The sequence below is a fragment of the Catharus ustulatus genome, chromosome W, assembly GCF_009819885.2.
Source record: "Catharus ustulatus isolate bCatUst1 chromosome W, bCatUst1.pri.v2, whole genome shotgun sequence".
NCBI lineage: Eukaryota > Metazoa > Chordata > Aves > Passeriformes > Turdidae > Catharus > Catharus ustulatus.
The window spans coordinates 10120311-10143707 of NC_046261.2; the positions used below are offsets into that span (position 1 = coordinate 10120311).

The 23397-nt window shown below is 44.1% G+C and overlaps 1 protein-coding gene across 1 annotated transcript in view; it reads right to left on the bottom strand.

Annotated features, from left to right (window-relative positions):
* LOC117005075 (guanine nucleotide-binding protein G(q) subunit alpha) overlaps window positions 1–23397 on the bottom strand; it is a 258664-nt gene that overhangs the window by 54869 nt on the left and 180398 nt on the right. The window contains exon 3 of the mRNA XM_033076314.2: window positions 8776–8930. Coding sequence (XP_032932205.1) covers window positions 8776–8930 — 155 coding nt within the window. The remainder of the gene's footprint in view (window positions 1–8775; window positions 8931–23397) is intronic.

Consider the following 23397-nt stretch of genomic DNA (forward strand, 5'->3'; position numbering starts at 1 on the left):
ACATTTAATATCTTTATCAGTGGTCTGGATGAGGGGATTGGGTGCACCCTCAGTATGTTTGCAGATGACACCAAATTGGGTGGGAGTGTTGATCTGCTTGAGGGTAGAAAGGCTCTACAGAGGGATCTGGGCAGACTGGACCAATGGGCCGAGGTCAACTGAAGGACATAGAGCACAAGTCTTATGAGAAGCAGCTGAGGGAACTAGGGTTTTTTAGTCTGGAGAAAAGGAGGCTCAGGGGACACCTTATTGCTCTCTATAACTACCTGTCATACTGACAGTTCAAGCTAAAAAACCACAAAATAATCTGATTAAGTACCCTTGAGTCATAAGCTTTGGTTAATTACATTTATTATATTTCTGTTCTTTGGAACCTGTTTCTTCTGAAATTGGATGAAACTACTCTTACTGAGTTATTGTTGGGATTTGGCGGGGGAGTTCTGTTAGTTTTCTTTTTGCTGAAAACTGTACTGACTGATGAAACTACCCAAAACAAGCAGTAATTTTGACCATGTGTTAAAAAACAATAAGCTCTGAAAGGCAAGGGGGTTTTTATGCACTTTTGAAAAATACATATAACTTTATCGTCTCTGAATTCCAAATAAGCAAAATGTCAAAGTAGTTGTAGCAGGATTTTTTTCCTACATCAGAGTTGCCAGACTGAGGCAAGCATCCTCTTTGGGAACACCCAGTACAGTAAATGGAATTAATTTCCACTATAGTAACACAAGCTGTAAGCAAAGCTAAATGTAAAGTACTGGTGGCATTTCCAAAACCTCTGTGGATGTTTGCATCTCTGAGCCTCTTTACCACTTGCAAAAAGTTGAGGCATGTTTACCAGTTTCCAGAATTATCTAATGTTAGTCTAAAGTAAAATAAATATAGTAAAGCTAAGATTAGTAGGTGTAGAAGAAAGATGCACTGTGTTCTTTTTATTCTTATCCCATCCAAATCCTACCTAATTACTTCTCTGAATTTATAATTTCTACATGGCTCAAAATGAAAATTAGGAGGCAGCTAAAAAACTGAAGTCATCAAACCAAAAAACAACTGTCCAAATTTTTCAGAACTTCTTAATGGGAAATGGGGTTAAAAATTATAAAGACATGAAAAGCATATTCAGTATTGCATTAAGAAAAATCTTGAAAGAAATGCATCCTGTATACTGTTTAATGCAATCTCACCTGCCTTTCTGAATTTCCCTAGTTCAACTGCTTAATCTTCAGTTTTTCTACAGGAAGCACCATTACACAGCAAATTCCATGCCTTTGTTCAAATCTTCCTTTAAGATTTAGTATGTCTATTGCATGATAGTATAACCATGTATGTATAACTAAAAAAAAGCATTAAATACTGACTGGCATAGATAAATTGGGGTAGGAACTTGAGGGAGAACAATATTTAATTATCCGAAATGTAATAAGACATAGGGAAGAGAAACTAAACTAATGTCCTCAGTGCTTGTGTAACAACTAGAAAACCCTTGGTTGGAGGTACACAATGCCATAACTCATCTATCTAATGGGGTAGTGAAAGTGAAGTTTCTTAGCAAGGTTATGGCAAGTTTTCCAGCTACATTTTAAAAGTTTCCTATGGTGATGAGTCTTCACAAATTCTACAAGTTGTAACACAAATGTGAAATGATACTTCTAACAACTGTACCTTCTTGGCAAAACTGTTGCTTCTCTTAGCTTTAGACTTTGAAAAAAACATGATATGGTCAAACTGTTGACCAGCAACTTGTTTCTATTTGAGTTCAGGTTTGTAGAGTTTATATATAAAAAAATATCTAATCTCACCCAGCTATTATTTCAGGCTATCCACACAGTGATGTTGGTTTACATCTGTCTCACACTGTGAATGGTGTCTTTAAAGCCATAAATGAAAGTGGTTTAATGGTAAATAAGTGGGTAAGTCACCCAGCAATGCATGTGGGAAGTGAATAAGATCTTTTTATAAGTTACACTCTCAACTTTAGTGCAGATACAAGTCTAGAAATTACTTAGAAAAAAATATGAACATAGAACCATTGGTACATACAGTGGTAAGGGGAAAGTATGTACAGTAATTTCACGATTATAAGACGCACCTGATTATAAGCCGACTTCTGGGTGTTGGCAATGTTTCGTTCTTTGTCCATATATGAAGCTGCACCAGATTATAAGCTGCACTTTCATTCACAGAGAGGATGCTCACACAACTTTCACAAAGTTGCCAATTAGTAACAGAATCGTGTGATCACAGGGTTTACTGGCTTGCTGCCAGGGCCGTACCAGCTCGGCTTGGTGGCACCACTCCGCCGACGGGACCAGGCGGGCTCAGATTGGCTCGGGGCTGCTGTGGACTCGCACTTCTGGGTTGGTAAATTTCTGAACTTAATTCATATATTGGTCACTCCTGAGTGTAAACTGCACTTCTGGGTTGGGACCAAAATTTTAATCAAAATGTTGCGGCTTATAATCATGAAATTACTGTAATCCATTTGCCAAGATAGCAAGAGGTTCAAATCAACTCCCACCTTTCAGGAAACTTACTTTCTAAGGCACTCCTCTCACCCCTTCTGGTAAATGCATATCTATCAGATGTCTTCTTGCAGTGTACTAGCAGCAGATAGAAAACTTTCAAAGTGTTGCTAAGAATGACGAAGCAGCTCAGAAGACAACAGAAAGTAAAAGTATAGAAACTTACAGGATATATGAGAAACTAGCAACAGAATTTAGAAACAACAGAAACAGAAAATTCAGGGAAAGAGATTTAGAAAGACAATATATACTAATGGTGAGGGGGAAAAAACCAACACTGAACAGATTAAAAATACCAGTATTGTAAAAATGCTGGGGTAAAAACCTCGATAAGACTACAGGAGAGATTAATGCAAGGGATGAAGGAAGAAGAATAATGAGATTGACACATTTCAAAATATATACAAGAGAGTTGGTGGCCAACAAACTATTTTTCCAGTTTTATATATCAAGTCAGATGAAATTACTGAAATCTCACCAAGTCAGTAAGCACTGGATGCTTGCTTCCTTTTAAGTGCTTTGTCAATCCCAGTAGTAAATTTCATTTTTTCTGCTTTGTGACACTGGGACTTAAAGCTGGAAAATTTTGTTTAGATGTTTGTTATGATTTAGGAATGGTACTCTCCAATTTAGTTCTCCCACCAAGATTCTCCAAAACCCACTGCTGCTCGCTCCCCATCCTCCTAATCTGCCCCCACAGGTGGTCAGAAAAGAGAACTGGAGGCACAAAAGGCAAAGATCATGGGTTGAGATAAGAACAATTTACTGGAAATGGCAATGAGACAAGAAAACAAATAGCAACAGCAACAGTGTTAACAACAAAAGTGTATGTGATTGATTCATGTGCAAAAATGCTCACTGCAGAGCCCAATCCGATGTGACTGCTACCCCATCCTGACCACCCTCTTTGCCACACTTGCTCAACTGAAAGGAATCCCTTCTCCTCAAAAGGGAGTCCCTTCCCTCACCCCCAGCAATTATGTGAAATGGTATAGAATAACCTCCAGGCCACATCCCTTCCCGGCTACTGCAAAACCTAACCGTGCCCTGGTTAAAAAAAATGTTTTATCCCTAAACATGTGTGCTATGAATATTTTGATCAAGTAATTAATTAAATCATATTAAAGGGTTAGCTATGATTATAAGTAGAAAATTGTGACTTATTAGGTATGGAAATATCAGGAGTGCTGTTTGGAATGTGCAACCACAGAAATCTTGCCAAGAAGTTACTGGACCCTTATGTTTCAGTCAAGAAGCTATGGACACTGTCATGCTCACCAGTTATGTTGCTTGGAAACCCACTACCCTTCCCATCTTGATTTTAATATTAAGGATTCCAATTAGTAGACCTCAGTAGAGATGACCAATGATTGTTTTAGGAGAAGAATATTGATGAAGTTATTAACTATTGGAACCAATCAATGTAAAGGTTAAATTTAAGAGTGGACATGGTGTGCATAGTACAGTAAATTCACGAATACAAGCCGCACTGAGTATAAGCCACATCGCTGGGTGTTGGCAAACATTTCGTTTTTTGTCCATAAATAAGCCGCACCCAAGTATAAGCCGCTCTGTGTTCGCAGCAAGGACCCACGTGCAACAAAGTTGCCAACTAGTAACAGAATCGCGACAGGGCGGGGTTTACTGGCTCGGCTCGGACCATGAGGGCTCGGGGCTGCCGACAGGGCTGGGTGGCCCAGCTCGGCGCTGCCGCTCGGCTGGGATGCTCGGGGCCGGCCGCCGCCACCGCTGGGCTTGGTCACCACGGCCCGGCGCTGCCCCACGACGGCAGGGGGGGCACAGAGCCCGCTGGCACCTGCGGCGGCCATGGGAGTCGGGGATGGAGCCTGCCTGCTCCTGCGGCGGCGGCATGTGGGGACGGGAGCCCCCCGAGCCGCGGGGCCAAGTGGAGAGAGCTGTCCCTGCCTCCCCCGAACCGTGGGGCCAGCAGGAGGGAGCTGGCCCGCCTTCCCCACCCCCTGTGCTGCCTGCACGGAACAGCTCCACCCGCCGCGCAACAGAGTATCAATTTGTAACAACCGCATAAATGCAGGGTTTTACTGGCAGGAGCTCGACTTTGCAGTTTGCACTGACTTGGTTCGCACTCCCAGGGTTGAAAATGTCAGAAAATTATTCACATATTGGCCGCACCTGAATATTAGCCGCTTTCACGGTATGAGAGCAAAATTTTGGTCAAAACAGTGCGGCTTGTATTCGTGAAATTACTGTATGTAAAAGAACTTATATAACGATGATTCAGCAGAAAAAGTACAGTAATTTCACGAATACAAGCCGCACCAATTTGACCAAAATTTTGGTGGAAACCCGGAAGTGCGGCCAATATTCTGGGGCGGCTAATACATTAACAAAATTCTAAAAGCTGCCAACACGGAAGTGAGAGCCCGCGGCAGCCCCAAGCCAAGCTGAAGCCCGGCCGGCCCCGGCAGAGGTGGGAAAGCCTGGCAGAGGCGGGGCCAGCAGTGTGGGGGGCGGGCGGCAGAGCCTGAACCAGCAGGGCGGGGCAGGGGGGCGGCAGAGCCCGGGCCAGCAGGGCGGGGGAGCCTGGGAGAACTGGGGCTAGCAGTGCAGGGGAGCATGGCAGAAGCAGGAAGGCCGGCGGGTGGGACTGCCTGGCAGCGGGGGAAGCCCAGCAGAATCTGGGCCAGCAGGGTGGGGGAGCCCGGCTGATGCGGGGGCCTGCAGTGCCGGCCAGGGCGAGGAAACGTGGCGGCGGTGCAGACGGGAGGGGGTGGCCGGGCGAGCGAACGCGGCGCAGGGCGGCCGGCGAGCCCGGCGGCGGCGGCGGCAGCCCGCCGGCAGGGCTAGCGAACGCGGCGCGGCGCGACCGGCGAGCCCGGCAGCGGCGGCGGTAGCCCGCCGGCAGGGCTAGCGAACGCGGCGCGGGGCGGGCGGCGAGCCCGGCGGTGGCGGCAGCGGCAGCAGCCCGCCGGTCGGGCGAGCGAACGCAGCGCGGGGCGGGCAGCGAGCCCGGCGGCGGCGGCGGCAGCCCACCGGCTGGGCGAGCGAACGCGGCAGCGGGGCGGTGCTGACGGGAGAGGGGGGCCAGCGAGCCCGGCGGCGGCGGCAGCACCACCCGGCCAGCCCCGCCGAGCCGTGGCGCTGAGCTGGGCCACCCGGCCCCGTCGGCAACCATGAGCGGGCCGAGCCTTCCTGGCCCCGCCCCGAGCCAGTAAAGCCCGCTATGCCGCGATCCTGTTACTAATTGGCCAATTTGTGAAAGCTGTGCACGGATTCTCGCGACGAACGAAAGTGCGGCTAATATTCGGGGTGCGGCTTATCTATTGACAAAGACAGCAACATTGTCGAGGCACCGGAAGTGCGGCTTATAATCCGTGCGGCTTGTATTCGTGAAACTACTGTATATAAAATGGATGGGGTTTGTTTGTTAAGTGTCCCTGGTGCCCTGAATAAAGAAGTGTCTGCTTATTCGCATCAAAGAATAAGTTTGGATGAGTTTCTGTCACCCTGTTTGGTGATGTGGACTGTATTTTCAAATAACGCTGCTTTGGTTTCTGCTAATTGCTTTTCCTGGACTTACATATCCAAAGAAACTCGATTTGCAAGCATAAATATGAGAAGTTCATGTAAAGACTCATATATAGTGCTTCATAATTCTAATGTTATTACTTGTTCTAAAACAATTTTTGCAGAACACCACAAAATGAACTCTAATATTTTATAATTAAAATCTAGAAAATCCTCAATAAATCATGTTGTTAAATGGTTGCATATGCTCAGCTTTAATAATTACCAATCAACTAGCATATTTCCCTTCTACAAGAAAATGTATGAAAATTACACTTCTATAGCTCATTAATGAGCTATACAATTTTAATATTAGTCAAAAGATCTACTATGGTGATGATTTCATTAAAACTCGGTCAAAACTAAGATTCAGTACAATTTGATCTGAAGTGACATCAGATACCTATTCCCTACTTGGGAGATTTATTAATTTTATTGTATTCTTCCAAGGCAACCATTAAAATATATGCATTAATATCAATTTTGAAATGAGTATTTGTTGGGGGTTGGGGGAGGTTTTACATTTTCTCTCAGTGGAGAATTTTTCCCATTATCATGCTAAGGAAGCTGGCTGGGGCAGCTCCCTTAGTTTTTAATTGCCTAAGACAAAAGGGATGGATGGGAACTGTCTCGCTGGCTCAATCGCTGTTGCTGTCGGGGGTTTGAGGGGTCGAGGTGGATGGTCGTTTGTTCTTTTTTTTTCCTTCTGGGGAGACATTCTCTTGCCGGTCGGAATGCTGAGGAGAGAGGTTTCTCTGCGGTCGGATCTGCCCTGCAGCCCTGCACTGCTACAGCCTCCTCCTTCTGAGAACAGCACTGAGAACCAGGAACCAAATGGTGAGCAGAGTCTTCCTTCACCCTTCTTCCACCTGGGACATGGCCCTGCCACTACCGCCTCACCTCCCTGCTCCCGTCTGCTGCTGCCGCGGCTGCAAGGGATCCGCCCCGTTCTCCACCAGGACCATGCGGAGAAGAGTGTCTACGACTGGAAAAGGGACTGGGACTAAGTTTTGTTCTGTTTTGTAGCTGATTTTTTCATAGCTGATGTTGTGCTAGTTTGTCTTGTAGATATATCAGTAAAGAACTGTTATTCCTAAACCCATATCTTTGCCTGAGAACCCCTTAATTTCCAAATTATAGTAAACTGGGAGGGAGGGGATTTTCACTCTCCATTTTAGGAAAAACACTTGCCTTTTTTCTGGCAGTACCTGTCCCCTAAACCAGGACAGAATTATATCTATCATGGAATCAAAGTTAGGACATACAAATATAAGAAATTCAAAGTATAAGAAAAGCTCTGTTTCACCTTCTACTTATGTTTACTGTTCATTTCAAAATTAAAACAACCAGAAAGTACAGTTAGCTTAATTTGTGTCTAAAATGTTCTTTTCCTACTTACGTACGCTAAAAATTTTCACTTACATGTAATTTCCTATGATTTTTAGCTTTCCTATCATTGAAAAATAAAACACAATATTGTATATTTGGGGACACTGGGAATCCATGCAATACAACAGAGATTTTACTGTATTTTGAACCATTGTGCACCAAAATATACATATATAAGTAATAAAAGTGATAGATTGTGAGGAAACCAGCTCTATTGGATGGCATATTGCATAGAACAACCTGTATGTGAGGTTGATAAAGCAGAAGCAGAATGTGGTATGGTAATTACAGAGCATTGGAGCCAATCTCAGACTGAATTCATGTACTAGTAGCTCTCTAGCTGCCCAAACTGTATCAGCAAGATATTTTAAAGTTTGTCTTCACTCAATCATGTATAAAGGGGTTTGCTAGATAAGGACCCTCAGGCTACTGTGCAGATAAATCTCACTCCAGACTTGTTATGTGTATGGTCACGTTCCATTGACTTTACCTTCATGGTGCCTTTCAGTTTCTTCTGTGTTTTCCTCAGAGAAGATGCTTTTCATGCCAATCTGACATGGAGACTAGAACAATATAATATGATTGATTTTCATAAGTAATCTGAAAGTTCCAGTGGAGACCATGGAAGTTTTTGCCACAACTTTAATATCCAAGTATGCTAACTCTTTTTCTAGTGGGCAATACCAAAAAGTCTTCCTCCTCTACTACCATCCTTTTTTTTTTTAAACCAGATGAAAAATGTTACCAGATCTCTGTAGTATATTACAGTAATTTCACAACTATAAGGCGCACCCTTTTGACTAAAATTTTCCCCCGAACCCGGAAGTGTGCCTTATAGTCCGGTGCGCCTTATGGTCATGAAATTACTGTACTCAGAGCAACTGAATCTTGGAGATGACATTTAGACAATGCTCAGAGTCCAGTGTTAAATTCCATTGCTATTTTAAACTAGGAAGGCAGATGTTCAAGGGCATTGCAATTTTTATGAATTGCTTAGAGGTCTACCTTTGATTGCACTTCCCTAGTAATAAACTTAATGTAAGATTTCAAAGTATCATAGGCTTACATTTTGAGAAACAAACACACACATAATACTGAACTAGATACACTACCTTCCTTACAGTAGTCTTTGCATTCACATTATAAAGTGCAGGTTTGTGTTGAATATGTATGCACACACAGATACTTGCACATGCGCACAAAAAATATGTACATGTAATTACACAAAAATAGAGTATACAAAGATAAAAAGTAAGAATTAATTTGTTAGAAAGAACAGAAAATAAGATACAGTTGTTTGCAACCACTATATACTTACTATTTTGTTGAATCTGATAACTGATATTCTCGTCGTCTATCATAACATTCCTGAATTCCAGGGTCATTCCATAAACTTCTCAGTGCATCTACATAGGGGTTCTCAAAAGTTGACACCTTCTCTACATCGACTTCTCGAACTAACTGTGCATGACCCTAATTTGAAACAAAGAAAACAATTAAATTTATTTCATTTTCTATGTTTACAAATAGTTTATATATTGTGAATGTGATTAACAGGAATAATTTTTCAGACTGGTCATCTTACCAATGTGTGGTTATGAATGAATGATGTTAAGGTGTGTTCAAACTAAGAAAAATAGTATTAGGGATGATATGAGAGAAGATGAATTAATAAATGTGTATACGGGCCATTATTTCAGAATAAACTTATCCTAATCCAGTATTATTTAGCTGAAATTGATAAAATATTCACATGAAAATGTAATTAAGTAAATTTTTAAGAAAGCTTTCATTTTACAGGTCCAATTTTAGGGCATAAAATATGCTTGCTTTTTAAATGATAACCTCTTAAGCAAATTGGCAGAGTTAGACTGATGGGAGCAGAAAGAATGGGAAGGAGGGAGGAAACTTGTCTTTTAAAGAGATTCATTTATATGTACATACACTAAGAGAGAAAAAGAACAGATGAAAACTTAGTAAACAAAATACCAAGGGATTCTCTTCTCAAATTTAGTCTACATTTCAGACTAGACTCATTTCAGTAAGGACACAGACCCCTTTACATTTTAAATCAGGTAAGTGCATACAATAAGGACTGAGTTTGTTATTTTTAAAGTAATTTATCCTGCTTACACACATACAGCCTGACACCCCTCTTTTTAGACAGTCCAGGAGAATGCTACTATTCATTACTTAACAAAATTTTATACCTGCAACTATTGTCTATTTATGGGGAAATCAAGAACCTCAAGTTCAATCTGAAAAATGTTTGAGATATGGAGAACAAACATATCCTCTCTGTTATAAGAACTCAAGTCTCCAAGTTCTAATAAAGTATATATTCTTCTGGAACATCATGTTCACCCATCCTAAAACTGGACAGATCATGAAGGGTTTCTACTATCTCATAACAATTTTTTTTAAATGGTATTCCACTAAGCACAAAACAATATTCTTGGGAAAGAGGAAGATATATTTTTCCCAAAAGATTTTACATTTTTTGCTCAAGCCTAGTTATGTATTCAATTGGCTTTATAGTCTTCCAAAAGAATGATACCCCAAGTATTTGCTCACTACTTGTGACAAACTGATACAACAATATATTCAGATATTATTTCTTTTCTTGTTCTTGAGCTCTGAAAGTATGACCAGTTGATATCAAAATGCTAACAGAGGTAAAAGTGACTCAGTATTCAAGTGTTACTCTTAAGCTTTCATCGGAAATTGATCATAATTGACAGATGCTCAAGTATTATACATCAGGAGCATCATAAAAGGTAATTACTTTATTCAGTTATTAATTTAGATATATAATTACTAAAAATAGATCAAGATTTAAAATAGTTCTATTTACCAGGTCTGTTTGCCCTGCCCTAGAACTAATATGACTTGGCACTGTGGCAAAACCTCTGAAATGAAGTTCAATATATACCAATGACGTGTATCCATTAGAAATCTAATTCAGCCTTTTAAAAGAAACATTCTTTCCTCAATGAAAAGTGTTTCTGGTTCCTTGGGTAGACTTGGATAGACTCATGACTACTTGTATCCTACTGACATACTGCTCTTCACAACAATGCTGCTTTTCTTAAAAAAGTAATAACCCTTCACACAGATTTCAAGGCTTTATGCTACATCTAGACTATAGTGTCTTGTTCCCCAGAGGTACTATGTTTTGCTGTAGATTACAATTTTTCTTTCTCTGAGTATTTGTCAGTTGGTATCTTTTATTGGCTTCTAATGTCTGGTCAAAAAGAGAGATTTAAAGCCAGGATCTCATCTATTGGCTTGTTTTCTCATTTGCTCCGATAAAAACCAAAAGTAATTCTACAGAAGCCTAATGAGATGCAAAAGCATAAATTTAATGCAGAAAAAGACTCAATCATTCATGATGTATGGTGCTACAACTGCTAAATACTAGGTTTAGTTTCCTTCCACTAATATAATATCAGTATTGGAACATTACTTTTGATGTTAGCACTCAAATTGCTTGCATGAAAATTCTGAGAACTCATCATTCATCCAGTTTCCACAGTATAAACTTTATGTAGTACTTCTTAGTCTTCACTGACACTTTTTACTGTACCCAAAAATAGACATTACTTGAAACAAAATAGTAAAGCTACCACCCCTTAAAAATTTGTACCATCTGAGATTTCTTTCTTTTGGAACACTAACAACTCCTATCAAAGCAGTGAAACAAACAAAATGATTCTGCGAGTACCACCAAATTAAAATTGGTAATTAAAATGTAATTACCAGTTAAGCTGTAATGTTCTGCAAACAAAATCTAAATGATCTGACTTTACAGTCTGATACATGACATTAGCAAGAACATTTTCCATGTCCTTCTGAAGATATAATACATGTAACAATTTGCACATTATTTGCCATAGATGTTATAGAAACATTCATCCAATTACCTTTAGCAAATCACATCAATTTTTAATTTTTAAGAGTTTCTTCCTTGATTTCTACAGGTATTAAAAATAATCATCCCAGAAAAAATTGAAATTTCTAGGACTACCATTAGAGGTATTTTCTAACAATGATTTTATGTTTCTGAAACCAGGAAATCAGACTTTTAGATGATACCAAAATAGTTATCTTCTCCTTCTTCATTATTCCCTACAGAAAATTATTGACAATGTTAAAATCTAATTCTGAACTTGAAGATAATTATAGTTTTATACTGGTCATTCTAGCAATATTACAGTAATTTCACGAGTTTAAGTTGCACCCTTTTGGCTAAAATTTTGGTCCGAACCCAGAAGTGCGGCTTATAATCCGGAGTGGCCAATATATGAACAAAGTTCAGAAATTTGCCAACCCGGAAGTGCGAACCAGCAGCAGTTCCGAGTCAGGCCAAGGCCGCCGCCGGCAGCCGCAGGGGAGCCGCACCGGGGCTGGCGGCTGGGGGGACAGCAGGGCCGGGTCAGGGTTCGGTCGGCGGCGGCGGGGCAGTGCCGAGCCGAGCCTGCATGTCCCCGAGCTGAGCAAGCAAATCCCGCAATCCCACAATTCTGTTACTAATTGGCAACTTTGTGAAAGTTGCACACGGATCCTCACTGCGAATGAAAGTGCGGCTTATAATTCAGTGCAGCTTATATATGTACAAAGAACGAAAAGTTGCTGACACCCGGAAGTGCGGCTTATAATCAGATGTGGCTTATACTCGTGAAATTACTGTATTTTCCCCCTGATTGCATTTAAAAAAATATGTATTTTTAATCTCTAAGGTTCTGTCCTGGTTCTGACCCAGATCAGCGGGAGCGGACATGGTCAAGAATTTATGTTTTTCAATAACACCTTATGTCATTGCTAGGGGTAGGGGGAAGGGACTGTCTCGCTTCTGGGGAAAAGGGGTTCCTTCCAGTTGGAAAAATGCAGCTGCGGTCAGGTTGGGTCTGGCTCTGTGGTGAGAATTTTTGCATGCGAACCATTCTCTTTTTGTATAATTTTCTTATTGATATTGTTGCTGTTTCTGTTACTGTTTGTTTTCTTATCTCATTACTGTTTACTGTAAATCATTCTTATTTCACCCTGTGATCTTTGCCTTTTGTGCCTCCAATTCTCCTCTCTAGCCACCTGCGGGGAGAAGGGGTGGAAGAGAGGGGAGGAGGAATGAAGGAGTGGCAGTGTGGTTTGGAAAGTCTCGTTGGGAGAACTAAATTGTGGAGTACCATTCCTAAACCATGACAGTTTCAAAGTGTCCGTTTTCTACCTATTATCTAATTTTTTTAAAGCACTGATGTTCCTCACTGACTAAGCAGGACAGAAAATGGATCTGTTCCCATATTCTCTCCATAGATGCACCAACCTTTTGAAATCTTACAACAGTGGTGACCTAGTTACAGGGATATGAGGCAGAGTTTAGCATTAGGGGTAACAAAATCATGTATTCTACAATCCTCTACATAATCTTAGTGGACTGTCTTTTTTAAGGCAGTAGGGGGAAGCATAAGGGCTGCCATTCTTTCTCTGGCCTGGAGCTGGAGAGGGGCTGGGGCTGTCCAAACCGCACTGTCACTGCAGATCCCCTCTTCGTCATTTTCTCCAGTCATGGAGTCCAAGCCTTGAAAAGACAGTTCCTGTCCAGGAGGTTCCTGTGGAAAATGGAGCAGCAGGGATCACCCTCAGTCCAGTCGATCTGCGTGCAGCCAGAACCTGCTTGGGACCCAGCCGTGTGTTGCCTGCCAGTTTGCTGGTGCCTCCACTGAGAGACTCAGCATTCCCCGTTGCCATTGCCACTCACTGTTGGGGAGAGAGACACTCACCGCAAGTCAGGGAAGATCCAGAGAGCGACAGCAACCCCCACTGCCACCACCACTGCTGTTGCCACGGGGAGGGAGCTTGCCCAGGACTGCACATCTTGGCAGCATAGTTCCTGGTTAGAACTAGCTCATCGGGTTTTGTTTTGTCCCTGTTTTTCCATTGTTCCAGGGATGGGGGAAGGAGGTTTGAAACATAAGAGCCTCTCCGGTCTGCTGCCTGTTCTCCCAGGTGCCACGAAGTAGACAGCGTGGGGGCAGCTACCATTTTGGTTTTGCCCTAGGGGTAGGGGGCCAGGTGACATTTTGACTTTGCTAGTTTTGTAGGTAGACCATTTTCCTTTGTATTGTTGTGTTGTTTGCGCGTTTTACATCAGTAAAATTGTGACTCTAATGTTTTTGTTTTTACCTCTCACAGTCCTGTTTTCTTTGTTTTCCCCACTACTGCTGGGCAGGGAGGAGGGGCTCAAGCAGTATTAACATTTTTTCCCACTGAGTTTTTCTTTTTGAAACCATTACAAGTGGTTACAGTCAATGTAAGAACAAACTTAGAAAGAAGTTAAATATTTTTATATATTCCTTTTGATAATATCTATGCATTTTTTTTCAAACTAGCTTTGTTGGAAATGATACAAAGTTTAAAATGTTTATATAACTTTAGTCGGGGGGTTTGTTCACCTTTGCTCAGGGGGAAAGGAATTGAAGTTTCTTTTCAAAGGACTGTTTCACAACTCAAGGCCTGATGAGTTTAACATCTCAACAGACTGGGAGTAGAACAGAAGATACACAAAAGATAATGACCATCAACTCCAAACATCACCCCTGGCATGGTCGGAGATACCTGGTCTGGGAAGAGATAAGAGAACGAAGAATGAGAACCTAATTAGCATTGAAGGCAAAGGGATCAATAACCAGTAGGAAACCAAATACTAAGGACTGTGTAACTTGTGTTGTAGATTACAATATATCGGCTTTCACATTCATAGGTTAGCTTTTTGCATCACAAATATTTTGATATGGTACAATTTATACTTACTTTTAACTACTTTTGTATAGTATAATCTGTCAGTTTATATATGCACTATATAGTTTATATGAATAGAAGTTTGATAAATATATCGTAGGTTTTAGAAAAATGTTAAAATAGAGACTAAAATACTTCTATGTAACTAACTCAGAGAATGGTGTAAAGCAACTACAGTAATTTCACGAATACAAGTCGCACCAATTTGACCAAAATTTTGGTGGAAACCCGGAAGTGCGGCTAATATTCCGGGGCGGCTAATACATTAACAAAATTCTAAAAGCTGCCAACACGGAAGTGAGAGCCCGCGGCAGCCCCAAGCCAAGCTGGAGCCCGGCCGGTCCCGGCAGAGGTGGGAAAGCCTGGCAGAGACGGGGCCAGCAGTGTGGGGGGCGGGCGGCAGAGCCTGAGCCAGCAGGGCGGGGCAGGGGGGCGGCAGAGCCCGGGCCAGCAGGGCGTGGGAGCCCGGGAGAACTGGGGCTAGCAGTGCAGGGGAGCATGGCAGAAGCAGGAAGGCCGGCGGGTGGGGCTGCCTGGCAGCGGGGGAAGCCCAGCAGAATCGGGGTCAGCAGCGTGGGGGAGCCCGGCGGTGCGGGGGCCTGCAGTGCCGGCCAGGGCGAGGAAACGCGGCGGCGGTGCAGACGGGAGGGGGCGGCCGGCGAGCCTGGCGGCGGCGGCAGCCCTGCCGGTCGGGCGAGCGAACGCGGCGCGGGGCGAGCGAACGCGGCGCGGGGCAAGCGAACACGGCGCGGGGCAGGCGGCGAGCCCGGCGGCGGCGGCGGCAGCCTGCCGGCCGGGCGAGCAAACGCAGCGCGGGGCAGGCGGCGAGTCCGACGGCGGCGGCGGCAGCCATGCCGGCCGGGCGAGCGAACGCGGCGTGGGGCAGGCGGCGAGCCTGGCGGCGGCGGCGGCAGCCATGCCGGCCGGGCGAGCGAACGCGGCGCGGGGCGGTGCTGACGGGAGAGGGGGGCCAGCGAGCCCGGCGGCGGCGGCAGCCCTGCCGGCAGGGCGAGCGAACGCGGCGCGGGGCGGTGCTGACGGGAGAGGGGGGCCAGCGAGCCCGGCGGCAGCGGCAGCACCACCCGGCCAGCCCCGCCGAGCCGTGGCGCTGAGCTGGGCCACCCGGCCCCGTCGGCAACCATGAGCGGGCCAAGCCTGCCTGGCCCTGCCCCGAGCCAGTAAACCCCGCTATGCCGCGATCCTGTTACTAATTGGTCAATTTGTGAAAGCTGCGCACGGATTCTCGCGACGAACGAAAGTGCGGCTAATATTCGGGGTGCGGCTTATCTATTGACAAAGACAGCAACATTGTCGAGGCACCGGAAGTGCGGTTTATAATCCGTGCGGCTTGTATTCGTGAAACTACTGTATTTTGTTTCTTATGTCTGCAGACTGGCCACCCCAAGTGATTGATTTACCAAAATATGAGTATTGGTCTAATACCGATATTCAACTGTGATGGACAAAAGACTCTCTAACAATTTGAAGTTAGGGTATGTTTATTCAGCGCTGGGCAGCAGTGTGGGGTAGCCCCCTAATATGCACTGCAAAATTACAGGTGGTCACAGAGTCTATTTATTGACAAAAGGTTCAAACAAACACATATTCATAATACCAGCCCCTCCCATCCCCTGTTTCCTATGGTAATTAGCTTGAATAGCTATTAAGCATGCGTGGTTGGCTTCTTGAATTAAGTCTGGGGTCGTTTTTCTGAGGAGGGGTCTTAAAAGGAGGAAGTAAGGTAAGTCTTCCTCGCTCTGACCTTTTCTATTAATGACAATACAAATGGCTTTTGGGGCAACTTCAGTTTTGCAAAGAATGAGTTTCTGGTTGCAATTGTTTGTGTTCTTTGGACCTAACTACTAGTTTCATCCTTTCCCATTGCAAGCACAGCTAAGCAAACATAAATTGACAGGCAATTAATTATTTAAGTTTCAGGTAACTATCTCAAGCTCAGTTTCTTTTAACTTTTAACTAAAATTCTAATTTCCTTAAGATTAGTGTTTCATGATAACAGTGTCAGAAACCAGAGCATGAGCATCTGGGAAGGATTAATTGACCCTTCGCTATCAGGGAGTGTGAAGCAACAGGATAAAACTACAAGAAGGAATAAAATATATTGACCTAATTTAAAGAATGTCCTGCAGATCAGTCAGAGGTTAAAACCAAACAAGAGAGTGCTGGTTTGTATTAGTTTATATTTTTGGTAAGGAAGGAAAGGAACCAGTTATGGAAATAATTTCCTGTATAGACCTTGGCAACTTCCCTTAGTCCTGACAAAAAACAATCAGTGGCTGATTTTTAATACTGACACATTGTTACACCAATGAAAGAGCTAGATGCACCTTTGTGAACACACTCGTAAAGATGAAAAAACCCTGGGAATCTCTCTTTCCGTTCCGGCCTCAATACAGGCAACAGCCTGGCCTGGCCCCTCCGCAAGGCCAGGCTGGGCCAGGCCAGGCAGGATCTGCCGCAGGGCCAGGCCCTTTCTCGGGAAGCCTGCCGGCCCCGTCCTGGTACAGCCAGGTCCCCCTCCCCCCAGTGGGGCCAGGTTGGGCCAGCAGCTTGGCTGGAATGCTGCTGCTGCTAAGTTTCACCAAAAACCACTAGGCAGAGGGAGAGGGAGCCATCGACCCGCAGATGCTGCCACTCTGTTCTACCCCAGCTGCGAAGATTCTAGCTCCCTCCCCCAGTTCGGCTGCAGAAGAATTCTCCATCATAAACAGCTCCAGCCATGACCCGGCAGGGATCACATGACCATAACTCTTTCACTGCACAGATGAGACTTGCAGACCTTCCATCCTCTCTCAAGTGAAAGAAAAGGATAGACTGAAGAGAAATGCAGAGAAACAACATGGAGACATCGAGGTCAGAGAAGAAGGAAGAGGCAGGTCCCAGTTGGGAGGGGATGAGGACATGCCTTGGGCTGAAATCCTCTTCTAAAGATATGGAGAAGATAGGATTGATACATCAGATTCTTTTTCCCTGTAACTCATTGAAAAAGTATGGGGTGGTTGAAGTGTTCATTCTAGATATGAGCAAAGGCATCTATGCTAAAGCAAGCAGATGTTGAAGTAACTGTGATTTGATAAGAAGTTTGAACAGAGAGAGAGAAGAGTGATGAAGACCCTTTGCCCCCAGGGAAAGTAGAAGACCTCTGTTTCCAGAGATCTCAGAAACAGAGAACCTTTGCTTCTGAACAGTCCATCCTTAAAGTGTACCCCATACGTTGACATGGCCCTCAAAAACAGTTGTGGGAAAAACTCTAAGTCGAGAGGAGGGACACAGTGATCAGATTTCCATTCTCCCTTAATAACTTTAAAAGTAGGTCCCCAGGAGGAGGAATTTGAATTTTTAGTGGATACAGAGGTGGAGAGGACATGTGTTTGCAGAATTCCAAAAGGATGCAAGAAAAGTCAAAATACAATTCAAGTAGTAGGGGCAAAAGGGGAAGGATTTAAAGTGCAAGTTATAAAACATGTGATAGTTGAAGGAACAAACAAAATAGGAATGGGGGATGTTTTATTTGTACCAGGGGCAGGATGCAATTTGTTGGGGAGGGATTTGCAAGTGCAGTTAGGTATTGGGATGTTTCCAGAAGGGGATAAACTGGTAGTTAAACTCCTCCAGTTAAAAGAGGAGGATGAAAAGCAAATTGAAGAAGTTGTTTGGGCCAAACCTAGAAATAGGGACAAGTTGAACATAACTCCTATAGTAATTAAAATAACCAACAAGGATTGCCCAATTCAAGTACGGCAATACCCACTCTCTTTAGAAGGGAGAAAAAGGTTACAGATAGTAATTCAAGCATTAATTAAGGATGGAACTTTAGAACCCTGCATGTCTCCCCAGAATACTTCCATATTACCAGTAAAAAAATTCAAATGGGACATACAAACTTGTCCAAGACCTGAGAGAACTGAACAAAAGAAATCTAGATCAATATCCAGTGGCACCCAATCCCTACACACTATTGAGTAAAATTCCTCCATCACAATCAGTGGTTCAGTGTAATATACCTCAAAGATGCCTTTTGGGCCTGCCCCCTAGCAGAAGAGAGCAGAGATAGATTTAGTTTTGAATGAGAAGATCCCGATACAGGAAGAAAGCAACAGCTCAGATGGACAAAATTATCCCAAGGATTTACTGAATCCCCTAACTTTTTTGGACAAACCTTAAAAGTACTACAACTTTCCCCTATTGTACCAGAAGTAAAACTAATTCAACGTTGATAATTTACTTCTCTCAGTGGAGGATGAAGAAAAATTCCGAGAATTGACTATATCATTACTAAATTTCTTGTGAAACCAAGGGCTTTGGGTATCAAAAGAAAAACTTCAGTTTGTAGAGAATAAAGTAAAATACTTAGGGCATATAATAAGCCAAGGGAGTCTGCAATTAAACCCTGAAAGGATTACAGGAATAACCTCACTCCCCCAACCATAAACTAAAAAGGAAATCAGAAAACTTGTGGGCTTGTTGGGATATTGCAGGATATAGATAGAAGGGTACATCCAGGCTGTTAAATTCCTATATGAAAAATGAGTAAAAGATGAAATTACATGAGGAAAAGAAGATGAACAGAGATCCAGAAGTTTAAAAAGAAAAATTGATGAGTGCCCCTGCTCTAAGTCTCCCCACTTTAGATACACCTTTTTATCTATTTATAGATGTAGAAAATGAGGTAGTCCATGGAGTCCTAGTTCAATAATGGGGGAGGGGGTCCAAGAAACCAGTGGCTTACCTGTCGAAACTTTTAGACCCTGTTAGTAGGAGCTGGTCCACCTGTATTCAGGCAGGAGCTGCCACTGCCTTACTAGTAGAAGAAACCAGAAAATTAACTTTTGGAGGAAGATTAAAAGTGCACACCCCACATGCAGTTAGAAATATTTTGAATCAAAAATTTGAGAAGTAGCTCAGTGATTCTCAAGTGTTAAAATATGAAGTACAGTAATTTCATGATTACAAGTCGCACCATTTTGACTAAAATTTTGCTCCCAAACCGGAAGTGCGGTGGACATTCAGGTGCGGCTTATATATGAACAAATTTTGGAAATTTCCCAACCCGGAAGTCCGAGCCAGCAGCGGCCCCAGGCGGCGGGGCAGTGGCGGCGCAGCGGCAGCGCTGCCTGGCCCTGAGGGGGGGGTGCAGTGGCACTGACTGGACAAGCCCCTCTCCCTCTTCCCGGCAGCAGCAGCCAGGGACGCCCCTCTCCCTCCTCCCAGTGGCACTCACTGGGCAAGCCCCTCTCCCTCCTCCTGGCGACAATGGCCGGGCACGCCCCTCTCCCGCTTCCCGGCGGCACTGGCCAGGGACACCCCCCTCCCTCCTCATGGCAACACTGGCTGGGCAAGCCCTTCTCCCTCCTCCCAGCGGCATCAGTCAGGCACACCCCTCTCCCTCTTCCCGGTGGCACCAGCCAGGGACGCCCCTCTCCCTCCTCCTGGCAGCACTGGCTGGACACGCCGCTCCCCTGCCTCCCGACGGCAATGGCGAACAGGGCTGGGGCCACTCCCTGGCGGCCGTCCTGAGCAGGGTTGAGCCAGTAAACCCCACCATCCCACTGATTCTGTTACTATTTGGCAACTTTGTTGCACGTGGGTCCTCCCTGCGAACGACAGAGTGGCTTATATTTGGGTGCAGCTTGTGTATGGACAAAGAACGAAATGTTTGCCAACACCCAGAGATGCGGCTTATAGTCAGTGCGGCTTGTAATCGTGAAATTACTGTAAATTCTAATAAAGATCTAGAACTAGTTACAGATAAACACCTCAGTCCTGCTCAGTTTCTATATAGAGAATCAGTAGAAGAACTAGCACATGACTGCTTAGAAAACATAAACTATCAAATCAAAGTGAGAGAAGATCTGACAGACCAACCCCTTTTGGGAGGGGAGTTATTATATATTGATAGGTCCTCAAGAGTAATCCGGGGAAGCAAATGTCGAGATACGCTATAGTGAATGAAGAATTGATAACCATAGAAAAGTTACGTCCCAACTGGTCAGCCCAAGCGTGTGAATTATATACTTTGAAATGAACCCTTGAAATATTAGCACTAGAAAGAGGGAGCATGTATACTGATTCTAAGTATGCCTTTGGAGTGCTGCATACTTTGGGAAAATTTGGGAGGAAAGAGGACTGCTAAATTCAAAAGGGAAAGGACTAGTCCATGAAAGGCTTGTTTCAGAAGGATTAGAAGTGTTACAGTTGCCAAAGGAAATTGCTGTTGTGCATGTTCAGGGACCCCAGAAAGGAAGCACCTTAAAAATATGAGGAAACAATGTGCAGACTTAGAGGCTAAAAATGCAGCCGAGTCCGGAGAAGAAAATATAATGATGGTCCTAACCCCCATAGAAGACATTCAGGATATACCAATATTCAGTAAAACAGAAGAAAAGAAATTCCTGTAAATAAGAGCAAAAAAGACAATAAAGGGAAATGGGTGTTATCTGATGGGAGACAGTTACTAAATAAACCACTGGCAAGGAAAATATTAGACAGCATGCATAACAAGACTCATTGGGGTACCCAAGCGCTGAGTGATCAGTTCCTGAGAAACTGGGGTTGCATGGGAATTTTTGGAATAGTCAAGCAAGTACAGTAATTTCACAATTATAAGCCACACCATTTTGACTAAAATTTTGGTCCGAACCCGGAAGTGCGGCTTGTAATCCGGAGCAGTCAATATATGAACAAAAATTGGGAAATTTCCCAACCTGGAAGTGCAAGCCTGCAGTAGCCCTGAGCTGGAGCCTGCCCAGCCCCGATGCCGGGGCAGCACTGGGCCAGGGCGAGCGAACGCGGCGGCGGCAGTGCAGGCGGCGGGCGGGGGCGAGCGAGCCCAGCAGCGGCGGCAGCGCCGCCCGGCTGGCCCCAAGCGGCCCCACCGAGTAGCAGCGCCGAGCTGGGGCACCTGGCCCCATCGGCAGCCCCAAGCGAGCTGAGCCAGTAAACCCCGTGATCACGCGATTCTGTTACTAATTGGCAACTTTGTGAAAGTTGCACGCGGATCCTTGCTGCGAACAAAAGTGTGGCCTATAATCCAGTGCAGCTTATATACAGAGGAAGAACGAAATGTTGCCGACACCCCGGAAGTGCGGTTTATAATCAGGTGCGGCTTGTAATCGTGAAATTACTGTAACTAAAATGTGTGTAATATGCCAAAAAGTAAACAGAAAAGTCATGAGGGGAACATACTGAGGAGGGTGAGAATTAGCCTTATGACCCTTTCAGAGTATCCAAGTAGATTTCACTGAACTCCCCCAAGTGCAATGGTAGAAATTTTTGCTAGTGATAGTAGATTATTTAACCCATTGGTTAGAGAGGGTATCAGCACTTAAAGCTACTGCCAATGTGGTATACAAAACTCTTCTAGAACTAATCATTCCCCGGTATAGAATAGCAAATAACATCGACTCAGACCGAAGAACCCATTTCGCATCAAAAATACTACAGTAAGTAGTCCAAGCTCTAGGTATAGAATGGGAATTACACACTCCATGGCATCCACAAAGTTCAGGGTGAGTTAAAAGAATGAATCAAACTCTCAAGAGAACTCTAACTAAACTGATGATTGAAACCCAAATGTCATGGGTCAAGTGCCTACCCCTAGCCTTGTTGAGAATCAGAACCCAGCCCAGATCAGACTTAGCGGTTTCACCTTATGAAATGATGTTTGGTTTACCGTTTCTGATTTCGTCAAATAGTATTGCCACTTATGAAGGAGGGGAAGACAGTGTCAAGAAATATGTCCTGTGTATAGCACAAACTCTAGAAGAACTGCGGGAAAAGGTAAGAATCCCTCAGACTGCAACCCTAAATTTCAAAATTCATAGTGTCAATCCTAGGAACTGGGTAATAGTTAAATCATAGAAAAATCAACCTTTAACCCCACAATGGGAAGGTCCCTTTCAGGTGTTGGTGACCACCAAATTGGCTGTACAAACTGCAGAACAGGGATAGACCCATGCTAGCAAGATAAAAGGACCAGTAGAAGAACCAGACAACTGAAGAATTGTCCCTTCAACAGAAGGACTGAAAATGACTCTAAAGTGAAACATGCAGGTGCAATAGGGCAAGTAAAACAATAAACAACCATCCATCGGTCTTACCTAGAAGAGGGTGTCCTTGTAAACTTTGTAATTTTCTTTGAGTATTCCCAAAGATCAGAGGCTTTCCAAACCTCACCACGGAGACATAAGTACAAATAAAGACCTACTAGGTGAAGAAGACACCTACTGACGAGTCAACAAAATGAGAGTAACCAGGGAACAGGGGGCAAGACCAGGTTGACTGTAGGTTCTCTTTTTACTACTCACACCCTTATTGACCCGCACTGTTATGACTCACCCAGATTAGACATCTGTACACATGCCAAGCAAACATTCTGGGTGGCGGAAAATCTAGGAAAGGCAAGGGATTGAATTTCCAAAAGGGAAGAATAAAAGGGGAGAAATGGGTTTGTTTTGAAAGAGCTCTCGGGGATAGAATTCAAGGAGACTTAGTGAAAGAGCTCTGCTACCTTCCAACAGATTGACACATGCTCCCAGCTCAGTGTCATCCAAAAATTTACTCATGAAAGACTCAATATCCTCATCCATGTTGTCAATAAAAATACTGAACATAACTGGCCCCAGAAAAGACCCCTGGGGGACACCACTAGTGACTGGCCACCAGCTGGGTGCAGCATTGTTCAACACCACTCTCTGGGCCCAGCCATCCAGTCAGTTCTTAACCCAGCAGAGTGCTCCTGTCCAAGCTGTGAGCTGCCAGTTTTTCCAGGAGTATGCTGTGGGAGACAGTGTCAAAGGCCTTGCTGCAGTCCAAATAGACAATACCACAGCATTTCTCACATCCACCAGGTGGGTCCCCTGGTAATAAAAGGTGATCAGGTTGGTCAAACACGACCTACCCCTCCTAAACCAATGCTGGTTGGATCTGATACCCTGGCCATCCTATAAGTGCTGTGTGATAACACTCAATATAAACTGTTCCGTTACCTTACTGGGTACTGAGGTCAGACTGACTGGCCTATACTTACCAGGATCATCCTTCCTACCCTTTTTGTGAATGGGCATCACATTGGCCAGCTTCCAGTAATCTGGAACCTCACCAGTGAGCCAGGACTGTTGGTAAATGA